This window comes from Oncorhynchus keta, chromosome 6 (genome assembly GCF_023373465.1).
Source record: "Oncorhynchus keta strain PuntledgeMale-10-30-2019 chromosome 6, Oket_V2, whole genome shotgun sequence".
Taxonomy (NCBI): domain Eukaryota; kingdom Metazoa; phylum Chordata; class Actinopteri; order Salmoniformes; family Salmonidae; genus Oncorhynchus; species Oncorhynchus keta.
The window spans coordinates 15,156,061-15,176,036 of NC_068426.1; the positions used below are offsets into that span (position 1 = coordinate 15,156,061).

Genomic DNA, 19,976 nt, shown 5'->3' on the forward strand with positions numbered 1-19,976 from the left:
GAATGTTAAATGGCTTTGTAAGATGGAATCCAGTTGGCTGTGTTGTCAAAATGAAGTACTTTTGGTGTGTATATGCACAGATGTGAGTGGACAGTCAATGGCTCCACTATGACTGTATTGTGTTTTGAGAAATAATGCACCAGAAGAAGGCAAGATTTTTTACTTGAAGTCGAAGCAACCAGGGATATAGAAAATCAGTTTTAAAGAGAAGAAATGCTATTAACAATTCAAACCTACGGTGTCTGTCGTATCTCTAACTAAAGCAGCATTGCAATGAATTAAAAAATGTGACTATTGTAGACATTGTGCATGGATCATTAGCATGAGATGATAAATATCAGTACTATTAATAAACCTTTAAACAATAATGTATTGTTGTATCTGAATGCCTACAGTTGGTCACAAAGCCACCTAAAATAAAGCCACCTAAATATATCTGATAAAAATCTGAATATGAAATGTCATAAACAAGACTAGCCAGTGTGTGCCCAGTGGGTAAATACCAATGTCTTAATGGTTTCATGTCCTGTATAATCCTTTGATAATAACTAATGATGTTTGCACTGCAAAAATGTTGTACAAAGTCAGTGTACCAACCCAATTTCATCCTACAATCAATTGTTCATCAATTGTTAGAAAACAGCCCGATGCCTCTACCAACTGATTGACTTTTTCTTATCCTATTGGCTATAGCACTTTAGGTGTTGTGCTATTCATTCCAATTATGTGGAAAGGTTTAGCCATATACAGTGCATTTGGAAAGTATTCAGACCCCTTGACTTTTTCCGCATTTTGTTACGTTACAGCCTTATTCTAAAATGTATGAAATTGTTTTTTCCCCCTCATCAATCTACACACAATACCCTATAATGACAAAGCAAAAACAGGTTTTTTGACATTTTTGCAAATGTACACTACCAGCCAAAGGTTTTAGAACACTTACTCATTCAAGGGGTTTTCTTTATTTTTACTATTTTCTATATTGTAGAATAATAGTGAAGACATCAAAACTATGAAATAACACATATGGAATCATGTAGTAACCAAAAAACTGTGAAACAAATCAAAATGTAAAAAATAAGTTTTGTCGGTTCAACCATAGTTTAACTACCTTATCTGTTTACTTAATCCACAACCCATTCGTTGCTTCCTAGTTGGAATGGTGTTCATTAACTTGAAATACTCCTTGTCCGTGTCACACAATCCCTTCTTATGAACTCATATAGTTAATCAGAAATAATAAAACAGAGTATAAGTTTACTTAGTTACAGTTCTATTTGAAAAGGGGATATTGTTTATTCATTTATTCATAATAATTCTAACAGGTTCCAACCACCGTGTCTTTGTGAGACAAGGTGTGGGTGAACAGATGATCTCTGCATGTGTATTTCCCACCGTAAAGCATGGAGGAGGAGTTGGTATGGTGTGGGGGTGCTTTGCTGGTGACACTGTCTGTGATTTATTTAGAATTCAAGGCACACTTAACCAGCATGACTACCACAGCATTCTGCAGTGATACGCCATCCCATCTGGTTTGGGCTTAGTGGGACTATAATTTTTTTTTCAACAGCACAATGACCCAACACAACTTCAGCCTCTTTGACCAAGAAGGAGAGTGATGGAGTGCTGTATCAAATGACCTGGCCTCCATAATCACCCAACATCAACCAAATCGAGATGGTTTGGGATGAGTTGGACAACAGAGTGAAGGAAAAGCAGCCAACAAGTGCTCAGCATATGTGGGAACTCCTTCAAGACTGTTGAAAAGCATTCCAGTTGAAGCTGGTTAAGAGAATGCAAGAGTGTGCAAAGCTCTCATTGAGGCAAAGGGTGACTATTTGAAGAATCTCAAATATAACATATATTTTAATTTGTTTAACACTTTTTTGGTTACTACATGATTCCATGTGTGTTATTTCATAGTTTTGTTGTCTCAATATTATTCTACAATGTAGAACATAGTACAAATAAAGAAAAACCCTTGAACAAGTAGGTGTTCTAAAACGTTTGACTGGTAGTGTGTATATATATATATATTAATTAATTATCACATTTACATAAGTATTCAAACCATTTACTCAGTATCTTGTTGAAGCACCTTTGTCAGCAATTACAGCCTTGAGTCTTCAGGTAACTGAGCTAAACAACTACCGCCCCGTAGCACTCACTTCCGTCATCATGAAGTGCTTTGAGAGACTAGTCAAGGACCATATCACCTCCACCCTACCTGACACCCTAGACCCACTCCAATTTGCTTACCATCCCAATAGGTCCACAGACGATGCAATCGCAACCACCCCGCCCTGTGCAACTCGTTACTGGACTTCCTGACTGGCTGCCCCCAGGTGGTGAGGGTAGGTAACATCTCCACCCTGCTGATCCTCAACACTGGGGCCCCACAAGGGTGCGTTCTGAACCCTCTCCTGTACTCCCTGTTCACCCACCACTGCGTGGCCATGCACACATCCAACTCAATCATCAAGTTTGCGGACGACACTACAGTGGTAGGCTTGATTACCAACAACGACGAAACGGCCTACAGGGAGGAGGTGAGGGCCCTCAGAGTGTGGTGTCAGGAAAATAACCTCGCACTCAACGTCAACAAAACTAAGGAGATGATTGTGGACTTCAGGAAACAGCAGAGGGAGCACCCCCCTATCCACATCGACGGGACAGTAGTGAAGAGGGTAGTAAGTTTTAAGTTCCTCTGCGTACACATCACGGACAAACTGAATTGGTCCACCCACACAGACAGCGTGGTGAAGAAGGCGCAGCGCGGCCTCTTCAACCTCAGGAAGCTGAAGAAATTTGGCTTGTCACCAAAAGCACTCACAAACTTCTACAGATGCACAATCGAGGGCATCCTGTCGGGCTGTATCACCGCCTGGTACGGCAGCTGCTCCGCCCACAACCGTAAGGATCTCCAGAGGGTAGTGAGGTCTGCACAAAGCATCACCCGGGGGCAAACTACCTGCCCTCCAGGACACTTACACCACCCGATGTCACAGGAAGGCCATAAAGATCATCAAGGACAACAACCACCCGAGTCACTGCCTGTTCACCCCTCTATCATCCAGAAATGCTTATCCAGAAATAAGCATTTCGCTACACTTGCATTAACATCTGCTAACCATGTGTATGTGACAAATAACATTTGATTTGATTTGTATGACGCTACAAGCTTGGCACCCCTGTATTTGGGGAGTTTCTCCCATTCTTCTCTGCAGATCCTCTCAAGCTCTGTCAGGTTGGATGAGGAGCGTTGCTGCACAGCTATTTTCAGGCCTCTCCAGAAATGTTTGATCGGGTTCAAGTCCAGCTCTGGCTGGACCACCCAACTAAATTCAGAGACCAGTCCAGAAGCCACTCCTGCGTTGTTTTGGCTGTGTGCTTAAGGTCGTTGTCCTGTTGGAAGGTGAACCTTCGCCACAGTCTATGGTCCTGAGCTCTCTGCAGCAGGTTTTCATTATGGATCTCTCTGTACTTTGCTCCGTTCATCTTTTCCCTCAATCCTGACTAGTCTCCCAGTCCTTGCCACTGAAAAATAATCCCCACAGAATGATGCTGCAACCACCATGCTTCACCGTAGGGGTGGTGCCAGATTTCCTCCAGACGTGACATTTGGCATTCAGTCTAAAGAGTTCAATCTTGGTTTCATCAGAATAGAGCATCTTGTTTCTCATGGTCTGAGGGTCCTTTAGGTGCCTTTTGGTAAACTCCAAGCGGGCTGTCATGTGTCTTCTACTGAGGTGTGGCTTCCGTCTGGCCACTCTACCAGAAAGGCCTGATTGGTGGAAGTGCTGCAGAGACTGTTGTAGTTCTGGAAGTGTTAAGGGATTTTTATGAATAATGACTAAATGATGTATGCATTTAAATCAGATCTATAACTAAACAGAATACTACTATGTTACTGTAGGGATGTATGAATCTTATTATAATCATAATACTGAATGTAATGTGTGTAGTTTTCGTCACAAATTAGAACAAGGACTTTCTGTTCCTTGTTAGAAACTAATGGAGCTATCGTCAGACCGGCTGGAATGCTGTGTTCCTTACAGGACATTCTGTCTCTACCCAGGGAGGGGGGAGACCTTGGGCTAGTAGTAGATTGTTTAACAGGTGGCAGACAATGTGGGAAGGCTTGTGAACTATATTGCCATTGTATCTGAGAGGAGGAGAGACATTTACGACGAAATGTGAGGTATATAATATAAATGTATATTTACCAATATATAAACCAATGTACATTGTATTATGACGAGTGCTCTCGAAAATAAACGCTACTGATTAATTATGAGACTGGTCTCTGCCCATTTTATGCAAATAAGTATCTTACAAATTCTTAGAAACGGACAGAGTGTTTTAATTGAACATATAGGAAATAAATTCCTCTAACAGGAAGGTTATCTCATCCCCATAGAGGAACTCTGGAGCTCTGTCAGAGTGAACATTGGGTTCTTTGTCATCTCCCTGACTCCCCCTGATTGCTCAGTTTGGCTGGGCAGCCAACTCTAGTCTTGGTGGTTCAAAACATCTTCCATTTAAGAATGATGGAGGCCACTGTATTCTTGGGGACCTTTAATGCTGCAGAAATGTTGGGGTACCCTTCCCCAGATCTGTGCCTTGACACAATCCTGTCTCGAAGCTCTATGGACATTTCCTTCAATCTCATGGCTTGGTTTTTGCTCTGACATGTACTGTCAAATGTTCAAGCTTTTATAGACAGGTATGTGCTTTTCCAAATCATGTCCAATCAATTGAATTTACCGAAAGGTGGACTCCAATCAAGTTGTAGAAACATCATAATGATGATCAATGGAAACAGGATGCAACTGAGATCAATTTCAAGTCTCAGCAGTCTGAACACTTAAAATTGAAGTCGTAAGTTTACCTACACTTAGGTTGGAGTCATTAAAACAAATTGTTCAACCACTCCACTAATGTCTTGTTAACAAACTATAGTTTGGGCAAGTCAGTTAGGATATTTACTTTGTGCACGACACAAGGGGGTCAAATGTTACATACACTAAGTTGAATGTGCCTTTAAACAGCTTGGAAAATTCCAGAAAATTATGTCATGGCTTTAGAAGCTTCTGATAGGCTAATTGACATAATTTGTGTCAATTGGAGGTTTACCTGTGGATGTATTTCAAGGCCTACCTTCAAACTCAGTGCCACTTTGCTTGACATCATGGGAAAATCAAAAGAAAAAAATCAAAGAAATCAGCTAAGACCTCAGAAAATGGTGGTCCTTCTGTAGCACAGTTGGTAGAGCATGGCGCTTGTCACGCCAGGGTAGTGGGTTCGATTCCCGGGACCACCCATACGTAGAATGTATGCACACATGACTGTAAGTCGCTTTGGATAAAAGCGTCTGCTAAATGGCATATATTATATATTATATTAAAATAAATTGTCGACCTCCACAAGTCTGGTTCATCCTTGGGAGCAATTTCCAAATGCCCGAAGGTACCAAGTTCATCTGTACAAACAAAAGTATGCAAGTATAAACACCATGGGACCACGCAGCCGTCATACTGCTCAGGAAGAAGATGCGTCCTGTCTCCTAGAGATGAACATACTTCGGTGCGAAAAGTGCAAATCAATCCCAGAACAACAGCAAAGGACCTTGTGAAGATGCTGGAGGAAACAGGTACAAAGTATCTATATCCACAGTAAAACAAGCCCTATATCGACATAACCTGAAAGGCCGCTCAGCAAGGAAGAAGCCACTGCTCCAAAACCGCCATAAAAAAGCCAGACTACGGTTTGCAACTGCACATGGGGACAAAGATTGTACTTTTTGGAGAAATGTCCTGTATGGTGGATGGTATACGAAAACCCACTTTGTCTATATTGTTGTTTTTTGCTGAGTCTCTCCCTTCTCATGTAAAGCTATGCTTTTGTGCACAAGCCCCTCCAGTGTTATAAACAGAAATTATTTGGGCATGTTTCAAGTGTATGCAGACGGGAAGAATATTGTATGCCAGCTGAGGTTACATGTTGCAACTGTGGTGGTGAACGTGAGCCTGAGTCCCCGGATTTCCCTGTTAGGGTGAAGGAGACAGAGGTGGCGAGAATAAGGGCTGTCCAGCGTGTCTCCTATCTGGAGGCAGTGAGAAGAGTGGAAGGAGCGAGTGGAGTTGAAGACTCAATGTTAATTCGAACTGCACCAGTGAATGTTTCTCGGCAATCAAGGGATCCTGATATATTACATGAAAAGGGTGGACTTTGTAGAATTTATTGCAATGGTCATAAACTGCATAGCAAAAACAATGAAGAAATCAGAGAAAATTGTAATTATTGTGAGTGCAGCAGATTGCTTTTTGGGGCTCAGCGAGTTTAGAGTTGAGGTATTGCAAAAATTATTGTGAAATAATCTTCGCTCCTCACAAATAATCCTGATAGGTAACAGTCTGGTGTTTTCTGTAATGACCTTAGTGGTCACTATCTTACAGCCTGTGTTCGTAATGCTTGTTCAGTGAAACGACCTGTCCTGATTTGTAATAACACTTGCTAAAAAACTTTCATGAGCAATCCTTCCTTCATGACCAGACCTCCTGTTAATTGGTATAGAATGAGCTTGACCCCCTCTGTCGAAGATGCTTAGGACCTTCTATTTTAATATTTACAGTGGTATTGTTAAACGCCCCCCATAAAGAAAATGAGAAATAATAACAGGTTCAGCCCCTGATTCGACCGTGATCTGGCAGAGTTACTTCACCTCAAGAATTAAATTTGGTGAAAGGCTCGGCACACGCATACTCAGGCTGACTGGCTCTCGTTCAGGCAAATAAGATATAAGTGCACTCATGCTATCTGGAAGGCCAAAGTTAGTTAGTTTAAGGAGAAGTTCTGCCCATGTCCCTTAATGTTGATGATGTGGTTGTTACTGACAAGGAGCACATGACTGAGCTGTAATCACCACTTCATTAAGCCAGGATTCCTAATTGACTCAGCCATGCCTCCTTGCCCGTCCAACATTTCCTCATATCCCACCTTTCTAATGCGACTATCCCCGATGCTCCTCCCTCTTTTTCCCCTGCCCCGCTACAAAGTTTCTCCCTGCAGACGGTCACTGAGTCCGAGGTGCTAATGGAGCACCTTAAACTTGACCCCAAAAAAACATCTGGGTCAGATGGTTTATACCCTTTCTTCTTTATAGTTGCTTCCCCTATCATCACCAAGCCTATATCTGACCTTTTTAACCAGTCTCTCCTCTCTGGAGAGGTTCCCATTGCTTGGAAGGCAGCCACGGTGCGTCCTTTATTTAAAGGGGGAGATTAAGCTGATACGAACTGTTATTGGCCAATTTCTATTTTACCCTGTTTATCAAAAGTGTTGGAAAAACTTGTCAATAATCAACTGACTGGCTTTCTTATTGTCTATAGTATTCTCTCTGGTATGAAATCTGGTTTCCTCTTAGGTTATGGATGTGTCACTGCAACCTTAAAGGTCCTAAATTATGTCACCATTACACTTGATTCTAAGCAATGGTGTGCTGCCATTTTTATTGACTTGGACAAAGCTTTTGATACTGTAGACCATTCCATTCATGTGGGCCTGCTAAGGAGTTTTGGTATCTCTGAGGAGTCTTTTGGCCTGGTTTGCTAACTACCTCTCTCAAAGAGTGCCGTGTATAAAGTCAGAACATCTGCTGTCTCAGCCACTGCCTGTCACCAAGGGAGTTCGCCAAGACTAAATCCTAGGCCCCATGCTCTTCTCAATTTACATCAACAACATAGCTCAGGCAGTAGGAAGCTCTCTCATCCATTTATATGCAGATGATGCAGTCTTATACTCAGCTGGCCCCTCCCCGGATGTTGTGTTAAACACTATACAACAAAGCTTTCTTAGTGTCCAACCAGCTTTCTCTTCCCTTAACTTTGCTCTTAGCACCTTCAAATCAAGGGCCATGTGGTTTGGTAAGAAGAATGCCCCTCTCCCCACCTGTGTGATTATGACCTCTGAGGGTTTAGAGCAAGTACTTGGGAGTATGGCTAGACTGTCCTTCTCTCAGCACATATCAAAGCTGCAGGCTATGGTTAAATCTACACTTGGTTTCCTCTATCGTAATCGCTCCTCTTTCACTCCAGCTGCCAAACTAACCCTGATTCAGATGACCATCCTACCCATGCTAGATTTTGGAGACTTAATTTATAGATCTGCAGGTAAGGGTGCTCTCGAGCGGCTAGATGTTCTTTACCATTCGGCCATCAGATCTGCCACCACTGCTCCTTATAGGACACATCACTGCACTCTATACTCCTCTGTAAACATCTCTGTATACCTGTTGCAAGACCCACTGGATGATGCTTATTTATAAACCTCTCTTAGGCCTCACTACTCCGTATCTGAGAAACCTACTGCAGCCATCATCCTCCACATACAACACCCATTCTGCCAGTCACATTCTGTTAAAGGTCCCCAAAGCACAAACATCCTTGGGTCGCTCCTCTTTACAGTTCGCTGCAGCTAGCAACTGGAACGAGCTGCAAAAAACACTCAAACTGGACGGTTTTATCTCCATCTCTTTGTTCAAAGACTCAATCATGGACACTCTTACTCACAGTTGTGGCTGCTTCATGTGATGTATTGTTGTCTCTACCTTCTTGCCCTTTGGGCTGTTGTCTGTGCCCAATAATGTTTATACCATGTTGTGGTGCTGCCATGTTGTGTTGTCATGTGTTGCTGTCATGCTATGTTGTTATCATAAGTCTCTCTTTATGTACTGTTGTGGTGTCTCTTTTGTCGTGATGTGTGTGTTTTGTCCTATTTTTTTATTTTATAAATCCATCCCCCTGTCCCCGCAGGAGGCCTTTTGGTAGGCCATCATAAATAAGAATTTGTTCTGAACTGACTTGCCTAGGTAAATAAAGGTTAACTAAAATAAAATAAAAGTGACTTGAATTGGAAGGTGACAGAAGGTATGGAATTGATTTTTTTTAATGTGGGTATTTTGTATGATGTCAGCTTTCCCACTGTTTTACTACAATGGATTTTTTTTCTATAGGACCGCCATAACACCATAGAAGAAGAAAGTTTCTGAGTGACCGTTTACGCAAAGATATTAATAATTAAACCAAGATAAACCACAACCCATCGTTTCAAATGGGAACAAGTGAGTAAGAGTGGGCGGAACAACCAAGGAGGTTGGCAGTGCTAATCACAATTTAGCGAGATTCTATTGGAGTCTTTCCGTTAGGGGACGCCTACTCTGAAGTGCGCGTGTGCAATAACTCAATTCGCCTTTGCACTCCTATACAACGCAATTCGTTTTTTCCCTTTGGCAAATGGTACATTTGACAAAAATTTGTCCACTCTGTTTTGGGAACTGAAAACTGTATTGCGATCAGATGTTTAATCGATGAGATGATTAGCAGGACGTCGGCCAAAATTCATCTCGTTCCATCTTCTGTTGTGAGTGTAAACGCCAAGCGGATTGCTTCACATCTGGTGAAATATGTCTCATTGTTCTAACTGTGCCTCAAGCGTTTGCAGCACTGAGGGTTAGTTATACAAATATTTGGCTGGATATAATAAGATTTGCAGCGGCACACCCTCCACCATTTTTTTTTGTTGTTGTTGCACATTTCTATGTCATTTAACTTTAGTACAGTATTTTCGTTTCGACGGATCTGACTGTAGAAGAACGAAGGCGTTTAGTGTCGATTACAAAATTGAAAGGTAAATTACTATTAAAATGTCCCATTTACAAACAACTAGTTTTACGTGGTGGTATGCAAATCAACTTTAAAGAGACGTCGCTAGCTGGTAGCTAGTTAACGTTAGCCAAAACAGGCTTTGGGAGTTTAGCTAGCGAGAATGTACAGTGTAGCCTCTTAATTTATATTCAATAACAGATGTCTATTTAATCATGTAAACCGCAACGTTTGTTTATTAACGCGAGCCAACTAATGTTAGTTGACTTAGTTAGCTAGGTGGACTTGTTTTGCGAGACGATATCAAAATATAACGTTACTGATATAATATGGCCTACTATAGTCGAAGTTGTTTGGTACACAGCGTTTAGTCATAACATCATCCCACATTTCCCCCCACACTCGTAGATCTCAATTTTTATCAGATGACGAACTACTTTTTATAGCAACTGTTACATAACGTTACAGCTATAACTAGCTAATTAGATGGATATATTCGCACAGTTCTGACAACCCGGTGTAGCTAACGTTAGCTAGCTAACAAGCTACCGGCTAACATGTGCCCTTTTAAAATGGCCGCAAGGGTCGTGTGTGTCACGTCAGTAGCTAACTAGCTATAGTTTCGCAAAATCGGCTAGCTAGTTAGGCATATTTTTTTTACCACTAACTGGCACCTCTGTCAATGCAAAAACGTTATTTATTGTCTGCAGATTATTCAGTGTATCCCAAAGATGGTCAGACCTTACTCCGGACCTCCTCGGTTCAAACCCAGGTATGTGCAGAGTTACAACAAAAGGGGCAGTGTATACTAATTAATAATTGGAGATGTCAATTAATTTGTATTTTAGTCTATTTTACTTGTGTAGACTAGATATGTCTAATGATATAAATAACATGAATTGTGTGGGTGTTTCAAGTTTCTTCAAGACTTTGTTTTGTTATTCAACAGGCCCTACTCTGATGCCTACAACATGCCACATGAAGAGAATTACAGCCCCCACCCCAGGAGTCAGAGAGGATTCCGGGGCCACTCAGGAAAGGTCCCTCCAAGCTGGAGAGATTCCAGAGGCAGAGGACGTGCTCACTTTGCCAAAAGGCCCCCACTGATGGGAGAACGGAGACCCCCACTGATGGGAGAACGGAGGCCCCCACTGATGGGAGAACAGAGGGAGCGACCTTTCAATCAGTGGAGGTCCCAAAACCAGGATTCCTTCAACACATACCCCTCCCAAACGGAGCCCCATCATGGCCACAGGAGGCCTTCCCCTTCCGGGCCAAACCGTCCCCCCCCAGCTCAGCATAGGTCCTCCCCGCATACTCCTGGACAAGGGCCCCAGGGCCAGAGGGGTGCACTTATCCATGGAAACCACTCAGGTTACAGATCCCCCTCACCACGCCATTATCATAACCAACCTCCTGACAGGAGGCCACAACCCTCACAGTCCCCCCACAGTTCCTTCAGGGGCCCTCACAAGCGCCCAAGTCCGTCTCCCGAAGAGGACAGGAGCTGGGGTGTCCGGCCACCTTATAGTCCCAGGGAGAGGCAGTTTGAGCGCCCAGGTCGCAGGGGGATGCGCTGGAATGGGCCAGGGCCCATTCCCCAACCACACAATGGTGAACGTGGGCCCTCTGGCTCCCCCCAGAGAAAGCCACGGGATTTTCATGGCAGAGATCCTTATCCAGAGAGGTACAGGAGTGAAGATACAGTATGGGCTGGGTAATATAAATGGAGGGGAAAAGTGTAAACTCACGTAGTCCTCTGCGTCAGGTCAAAATTATCGTTCAGTATTACAATGCTGATAAACAGTAAAATACAGTGATCTGATGTTATTACACTACTAGTCACCTGCCACTGGAAAGTATATGCTCTGAAGGTTTTACTCTCCTACCTGTATCATGGCATAATGGTGAAGGGGCAGCATAAAGGAAAGCTAAACCTCCGTTTCCCACTTCGCACGATAATGGATCTTCCAATGTAATCATTTTTTGTATTGTTTGTGATGGATGTGCAGGTGGTCTGCTGAGCGAGATCCCAGGCAGCAGCATGGAGTGGTGGGAAGGGAGCGGGAGGGTAGCGGACGCCGCAGCGCTGAGTGGGCACAGGAAGGCAGCCCTCACCACCCTCCCCACAGATCCACCACATGGAAAGGAGGTTGGTCGTCGTCCTCTTTCCACGAGAACAGCCCTCAGGCAAGGCCAAGTGGACCACCACACAAGAGGAAGTTCCAGGAGCGTGGGATCCCTCCTGCAGGCCCTGATGTCGAGCATGGTCACCCAAAGCGCCCTCGCAGAGAGATTCCACATTACTTCAACACCCCTAGGGGATTTGGCGGCCGTCCCTTGTCATTCAGGGACAAGAGTCGTTTGCTGAAGGGGCGTAAAATGAGAGCGGAGTCGGTGATGAGGCTCAAAGTACCTCCACCTCAGCCCCAAGGAGCAGAGATCCATGAAGAGGAAGGGCCTCATACGTCCAGGGGAAATGCGCCATCCAAGTTTGCTCTTCGGAGGGAGCGTTTCCAAGCAAACGCTGGCCCACTGAGGAAGAGGCCGATGCCCCATCAATCACCCCCCAACCCAGAAGCCAATTCAACCAAGTCTTCCAGGGACTCAGAGTCACAGAAGGAACAAGTGGACTCTCAGCGAGCCTTGAGCACACACAGGTACGGTATCTTCCTTCTCACTCTGGGAGCAGGGGCGTGATGATGTTTAGAAGGTCAATCTTCAAAGATATCTGAATATGAAGGGAATGCCGACTTACAGCCATTTTCCTGTGATGGAGGAAATTGATTTACAGTGATGTCCTGTATCAGTTAAGTTTTGAAATCAAATATCCAAAGACCTCTGGGGTTGCACTTTCAAGTGTGCTGGCAGTGTACAAAATAATTCACAAGGGATTGTTCTGGGCGCCAGTCATTCAAAGTTGAATTAATATCTGCCTATTCGATACAATGTCATTGAAAGATACTAGAAAATCTCTGTGTTTTGCGAGGCCTGTCCCTCTGGTGCTATTGGGGTCTGAAGCTAGAGGTGCTCTGAGGAGCTTCTAGAGGTGCTCTTCTCTGACCAAGTGGAAACGTTGAAGAAACATTCTCACGATGCCAGACACAACAGAACCCCCTGACATAACAGAAGTTCAAAAGAGCAGTTCATACATGAAGAGGACTGCTAATAAGATAACTGAGGACATTCCCTTTAAATCAGCTGAAATGCCACAGTCGTTGCACACCAACATGCATGACTCATAGGAAAGGAGGAGATTGATGTTGATCACCAGATAGAAGGCTCTGAAACTGGAAGCTGTCATACTGGTTCAGGTTACACAATCTGTCAGTTTGAGCAATAACATTCAAATGGCAAATGAATATGCACCAGCTTCCATGAAGATGTCTTGAGGAACTTTGGGGAAAATGCATGATACTACCACTGGCAACAACAGGACAAGCGGCAAGAGGAGAGGACGATGCAATTTAATTATTTCTTTTTTAAACAACAAAAAAAACATTTGAATAATTTTTTGTAGTCTGCTATCCAGTGATTTACAGTAGTGAGTGCATCAATTCTCATACTTTTTTATACTGGTCCCCCATGGGAACTAAACCCACAACCCTGGCCAAGTGCCACGCGCTATCAACTGAGACAATTGGGACCTTACGCTGTGATAATACATAGATCATACAATACTACTTTTAATTCTTAGAATGCAGACGTGCAGTTGACTCTGTGTCTATCTAAAAAAAATGATGAATTACTCCCCAAATGAACAATTTGACCTTCAAGAAGCAAACTGACAACTGAAGAGCTAATGGACCACACCTCTGTACATTAACAGCACACTGAACTTCATCTGGCTAGGCCAGTGAACAGTGGACTTGTTCTGCATGCAAGAATACATCAAATCTGTGTATATACAGAACATATGCAGTGGACTACCGTTCTCTACACTACACAGTGGATCTATACTCTACACCGCAAGTTTTACAGAGGATGGCAGCCTTACAAGTACAACAATTGGAATGTTTACAAGCAAACAATGGATTCCATTCATACAAAGTGCAAGCTGCTTTACAACAATTGCTCTGTATGGCTTGTTTATTCAAGCGTACTAAGTTTTGACTGAAGATGTACAAGTGGAACACTGACCGTACACTGACCACCTCGAGCTGAATTCCTCACACTACTTTCACCAGACAGGATGCAAGATTACAAGATAATCCCCCTTTGAAATTGAATGCCCAGGGTTTGAAGAGGAGTTTAGATTTGGATGCTGAGACTGACCTTAACGAAGACAAGTAAGGATGAACTAAAGATCAACAGGGAAATCATGGATAGATGGACAATTTGGCTGAACAGATTAGACGTTCATCTCCCTTTTTCATCATTATTTCAATAGTAAGTGGAGAGAATTGACAGCCTTTCGAGTCTAGCTTCAAGTGAAAATCTGGACAGCAAGAGACCAGTTCCTCAGCTTTCGGCAACACTTTTCCATTCATGCGTGTCAATTTTCATTCTGAATTTGTGAGCAGCACTACTGGAATGTCAGGTGGATTCGGGGTTGAGTGACAATACAGCGGTAAGAAAACATGGACATTATGTGCTCTTTGTAAGTACCTGAGTGATGATCAGCTTTTATCATTGTTTTTATTCCACATGTAGACCAGTGGTCTTTCCTGAGTAATTATGTGAATGTAGCTTTTCCAACAGAAATCTGTCCTTTCTGTTTGTCTTTCCATGTCGGTCCATTTTTTGAGATTACATGTTTTTGTTCTACAGAATAAAATAATTTACATTTTCCAGGGCATTATTTAGACTGATGGAATTGTTTACTTACAGGGCAACATCTAAAGATGATGCTAGTAGTAGTAATGTTCTGCTCCGCTGCTTACCTAACCTGGCCTCACAGGCTCCACTGATGGGATGCTCATCACTTGTAATTCTCTGTCTTGGCTGGTCCCGCTCCAGCCCTTCCTCTATAGACAAACGGCTGGCTCGTGACCTAGTCGTTGTGTCCCAGTGGCAGGCACCTGGAACTAACTCAAGCTCAAAGGACAGCCCCCCAAGGGATAGAAGTAGGACACCAAAAAACAGAACTGGCAAGTGGCCCCTGATTTGGTTTGGTCTCATTTTGTCTGTTGGCTAACAGTTTGTTTGATGCTCCTCAATGGGAATGCAATGTCTCTTGGTGAATTTTAATATTATTCATTATGAGAATGATACCTCTTACTCACTCAACTCCTGACTTTTCAGAGCGCTGTTACAATTCAGATGAACAACTTACGCTGAATGAACGTTTCTCTAAAATTCATGACTCCAGTCCTTCCCCTTCACCAAGAGACCGGAGATATGCAGAAAGGTAATCCACCAATATGAAAATCAATATCAAATATTTTATGTGAAGTGGCTTATGAGTGTATTGCATGGAATATAACCATTTGATTTGTTTAAATCTTGGTGCCTAGTGGTTATGGGCATTTGGTAATGATGTGTCACACGATGGGTGTGGCTTCACACCAATAACTAGTTTCATTCAAGGTTATTTAGTCAGATAATTCCCTTTTTCCTTGTTATTTTAGGCCAACGAACGTGCCACAGGAGAACCACAGACCTGAAAGACTCTTCAGGAAACCAGGACCACCGGTGAGAACTTCCTGATGGCTGGGTTCTTTGAAAGCTGAGTGTTCATAGCTTCAGTCTTGGGAGTGGGAACGTGTTTACTGTAATGAGTAGGCCGCCCAGGGATACAATATGTCGAATGTTGCCTCCCATACATTTTTGGCAACCCCTGCGCAATTATATTTCTTGATAAACTCCCATTCCACCATGTATGCACATCCTTTACTCGTATGTCCCACAGAGATCAAGCTTCCGTCCCACTAGCCCAAATCGCAAACCAGGTCCTCCTCCTCAGAGAAGACCAGGCCATGAACCGCCTGGTCCCTTTAGGAAGCCACTCATGGTATGTTTAATTTGTGAGCAGCTCCTATTATAACTTGTGGCCAGTAGGACTTGTCTTAGCCCACTGACTGTGTTCATGTGCCTCTTGGCCTTTTGAAAATGGAGGTAGTAATATCATGGGGATGAAGCTGTAGGTCACTGAAACTGCATTTCTGACCGGTGTTTGTTGAATTTCTTTCCCCCCTCTGTAGGGAGGCTTTGTGCCACGTCCTTTCTCTCAAAGGCCAGTGTTCAGGAAGAGCCAGAGCATCCTGTCCAAATACCGTAACATGCCGACGATGCGTCAACATGTACCCCCCCCCAACAGAGGGTCTAATTATCGCCGCTGGTGATCAAACTAGAGGGACCAAGGGCACAGTTCAGGGTTACACACCCTTTCCCCCTTGGCCTTGGGTTGCGTCTTTGTCCTGGACATGGTCCCCCAATGGAACTCTCCCTGTCGTCAGGAGTACATCAGAAAATGACAGTTGCACTGTTTATTTTTTGACTCTGTTTGCATAAGATGTGTTTAAATATACAGAATAGGCTATCAGTTTCTAGTCTTCCAGACTGGTTATTATGGACATTGTTTTTTTGATTTCACAACTGTTACACCTCTCGTATCATGTAAATGAAATTATGAAGATTTTACCTTTTTATAGTTCCCAGTACCACTTTTGTTTTCCCCCAGTGTTTAGAGAAACACTTTTTGCTGTAAAGTAGAAGCAGTCTTCAAGACGATTCCCCAAGGGCTGTTGAATATGATGCTCAGTCTAATTCTCAACCTGTAAAAACTACTGATGCCATCTTCAAGTCCTGCTCATTTCAACCTATGTACATTGTTTTTGTTTAAGATATTGCAAATAAATGGCTCAACATGCTTTTTGTGAAATTGTCTGTTGTGCCGTAGGATACACAATAGAATTGGATCTATTGGATGTGTTTTCATAAGGACTGGGGAGATCTAGTTTGCATTTCACATTGCGTGGCACCAATTTCATAATGTCAAGGTTAATGTAAAATAGATGCTTTATTACTGGTCTCCCTTTACTCCAATAGAAGCTTAATGGAAAAAGCAGTGATCAGAATATAGCTGGGAAATTCAATAGACTGATTCTCATTTATGAATACAATGATGTAGATGCTTTATGTAAATCAAGTCTTCACATCAGATCTCTTTCAGAGCCTAGTGGTTAGAGCGTTGGGCCAGTAACCGAAAGGTTGCTGGATCGAGTCCCCGAGCTGACAAGGTCAAAATCTGTCGTTCTGCACCTGAACAAGGCATTTGACCTACTGTTCACCGGTATGCTGTTATTGTAAATAAGAATTTGTTCTTAACTGACTTGCCTAGTTTAAGGTTAAATTAAATAAAATAGGGCTGCCTGTCTAAATGCAGGTAAGGCAAAACCTTGACAGATGTTAAAGACAATGTACAGAGAAAGAATCAAATAGAAAAACGTGATAGAAGGAAATGCGCTGAAGTGAGAGGTGTGGAGACAGCTGTTCTCTGGTGTGCCGTAAATGCATTCCTTGGGGATCCCCAGTCTGACGAGCCGTTGGCGCTGTAGTGTAGGCTAGCCGTGTCCTTTCTTGTGATTGGTTGTACAATGTCACCATAAAAGGAGAGGACTGCAGGGGACCATTTGTTTTTATGGACAGAAAAGAGCAGAAGCTCAGCTATCCGATCAGGCCCATTGTCTGTTGGACCGGTTGCATTCCAGAAGTGTCAAAGGTTTGACAGCTGAAGGAAGCTTGTGGAAATAACGGGTATAGATGTATAGAACAGTAATAATTTAAATAAAGAAGACAAAGGTACAAATACACTTCTTTACAGGTTTGCTACAAAGGTGACATTAGGTAGCAGGAGGGTTACAAGACCACCATCCACTTTTACTCTATGAAAAAAGATTGCTTTCAGAGTGCAGTATAACTGCAGAATGCTGAAAATACTGTGTCCAAAATATATATTTTTACTGCAGTAATGTTGTAGTGTAACTGCAGTTACAGTGCAGTATTACTGTGCCACATTTGACTGCAGTGACTACTTTTACTGCTGTTTAAAAATGCATTTTTCTTTGGTAAGGGTGGAGTTAGTTCCACTTAGAGTGAGAATGGTATAACAAAGGACAGGATATGGTTAAATATCATTAAAATCCGACTCATTTTGGTAGACTGAGAGTCACATATCTCATCTCTGCATAATATACAAAAACTAATGATAAACTGGTTGCGCTTCATATTCCAATTCAACAATCCAGCTTCCTCTGGACTTTTTCCATTCAAATTCAAACTCAAATTATGGAACTGACTTTGTGTTTTCATGTCATTTCATGCTGTATAGATAGATCTCAGCACCCTGCTCTCCCCTCTGAGGATATTGGATAAATGTGTGTGTTCGATGCCCTGTAGTCTGTCCCTTTAAGTACTCCCAAGTCTGTGTCCCTGCAAACTAGTTGTATCAGGGACTGCCCCAATGGTATTGGTGGTAAGCATGTCTGTGTGCTAAACTTCGCCCAAGACCACCTCTCATCACACTAGCACAATTCATTTTAGGTTACAATGGAACCAGGAGTGAATGGTGTAGAGTTACCATCAATGGAGCTGTATTGCGATAGGAACACTGGCCAAACAAGGTGTGTACAGCACAACTCCTAACAATACCAGCTAAGATTGCTGTTTTGTCAATCAGTCGCTGTCTATTTTCTTGGCTGTAACAAATGGTAACTGCTGACGCTTGGCATTTCTTCTACTGGGCACAGCACTCTGGTTATAGTGTATGCAATCATGTTATATTTCAAACAACAGTTGAACCTAGTTTATTTTCTTGATAAAGAATGATTCATTAATTATCCTCTTGGCTGTTGATATCTGATAAGTTTGACGCTTTTCAAAATAGGCTTGAACACGTGCATGTCTATGTTCTGATTGACTAATATGCTTAGTTGGAGAAATCCCAAAGACTATCTACTGACTTAACTCACTCCACTCTGTCATCATTTTTTGATAAAAATTCGAAGCTTCTGGAGCTCTCTTCTCACTTTCATTTTGTCGCTCGACATAATCACGTTGGCATTCTTCTGTGTCTCCATGGGCAACTTATAGCTCTGGCCTTACCGTGGGTAAGCGATGTCATCATTCTCAAATCCTTTCTTATGTTCCTTTGAACTCACCTATGACGCTTTAGATTCTCCAAACTGTCATCAATGGCAAAACAATGTAATACTGCATGACACTCTGTTTTTGACAGCCTGTTGTTTTGCTTCGATGACCCCACCATTAATTAGGCCTTCAAATCAAGTCAACAATTAATCTAATGCGTCTGTTGGTTTGTTTTATTTCTCCAAGACATTGAAGATTTTGAGTCACACAGTGTTTCAGTCACAGAGACCCTGAACCAATTGGCAGCACGTGTGGCGGATGAAAGATTTCAGTCACAGATTTTTTCACTGGTATGTATATTTGTACACTGATGTCAATGGCTATCTGGTTATTATTGTGGAGTAGTGAAGCATGCGAGAGAGGTTGTTTATTGTCTCTGAGGAAACTTTTCAACTACTCACTGTGTTCTGTTTGTGTCCCATTTGTCCTTGAGTTAAATTGACCTAATTTGAGCTGGCAAGATGGCAGACAACACAAACGTGCATTTGGCGTGTGTTAAATTTAAGTATTCCATATACTATAGTCATTAAGGACTACAGATCAAACGACCACAATATTACCATAACTACATGTACATGTAACAGGATATATGTCAATCAAAATAACAAAATCCTTCTTTCAATCCTCATGTTTCTCTGTCTGTGTTTGCTTGTGTCCTCTCAGGCTCCTCAGTCTAACCTTGACATACAGGAAGACGTACAGGTATCCCCTACACAGGTGGGTGAGACGCAAGAGAATGAGAAAGAGGACCTCTCCTCTGACATATCACTCATCAGCAGCCTGGCAGCACCTACAAATACCCCAGTGTTACCTGTAATGTAATTCACCTTAGTCACCTTACTATGCATGCTGCCCAATGTCAATGTGCTCTATAGAGTTGCTTATTCAATCAATATTGTTCCATCAAAACATTTACACCCAAAAGGATCTTCTGCATGCCTCTTGAATTTGTCTGACCAGTTGTACTGTTGTGATGTGTCGTTGGACATGTGGTTGAAAATAAGCTTCACCGGCCTTCAAGGCCCACAATGCTCTCCTCCTCATTATCCACTGGTGCCAGTGCGCCACACCCCTTCTCCACACTCATCCCTGGGGCTCTCTCAGCTATCCTGCGTGCTACCCTGCCCCCTCACCTTACCTCTGACCCCAAGCCCAGGAGAGAGCCAGGTGCCCAGTGCCAACTTACCCTCGAGCAGCTGCGGACAGAGCTCCGGGACCTAAGGG

General features: G+C 42.8%; 1 protein-coding gene and 1 long non-coding RNA gene across 4 annotated transcripts; both read left to right on the forward strand.

Moving 5' to 3' along the window:
- Positions 1–9,215: 9,215 nt before the first annotated feature.
- On the forward strand, positions 9,216–16,474 carry LOC118385045 (serine/arginine repetitive matrix protein 1-like). Of its 3 annotated transcripts, none has more exons than XM_035771844.2 (9): positions 9,216–9,420; positions 10,373–10,434; positions 10,612–11,349; positions 11,675–12,322; positions 14,622–14,752; positions 14,907–15,012; positions 15,233–15,296; positions 15,514–15,615; positions 15,806–16,474. In XM_035771844.2, the coding sequence occupies exons 1-9, from the start codon at positions 9,373–9,375 to the stop codon at positions 15,944–15,946; spliced, it is 2,040 nt and encodes a 679-aa protein (XP_035627737.1). In that variant the 5' UTR covers positions 9,216–9,372; the 3' UTR covers positions 15,947–16,474. The 3 variants fall into 3 exon arrangements, with proteins under 3 accessions (XP_035627737.1, XP_035627739.1, XP_035627738.1); XM_035771846.2 differs by having other exon boundaries at positions 9,243–9,509; XM_035771845.2 differs by having other exon boundaries at positions 9,245–9,687.
- A 1,517-nt stretch (positions 16,475–17,991) lies between these two features.
- On the forward strand, positions 17,992–19,554 carry LOC118385638 (uncharacterized). The gene is made up of 3 exons (XR_004826065.2): positions 17,992–18,226; positions 18,939–19,042; positions 19,416–19,554. It is a non-coding gene; the product is annotated as an uncharacterized LOC118385638 (long non-coding RNA).
- Positions 19,555–19,976: the final 422 nt, after the last annotated feature.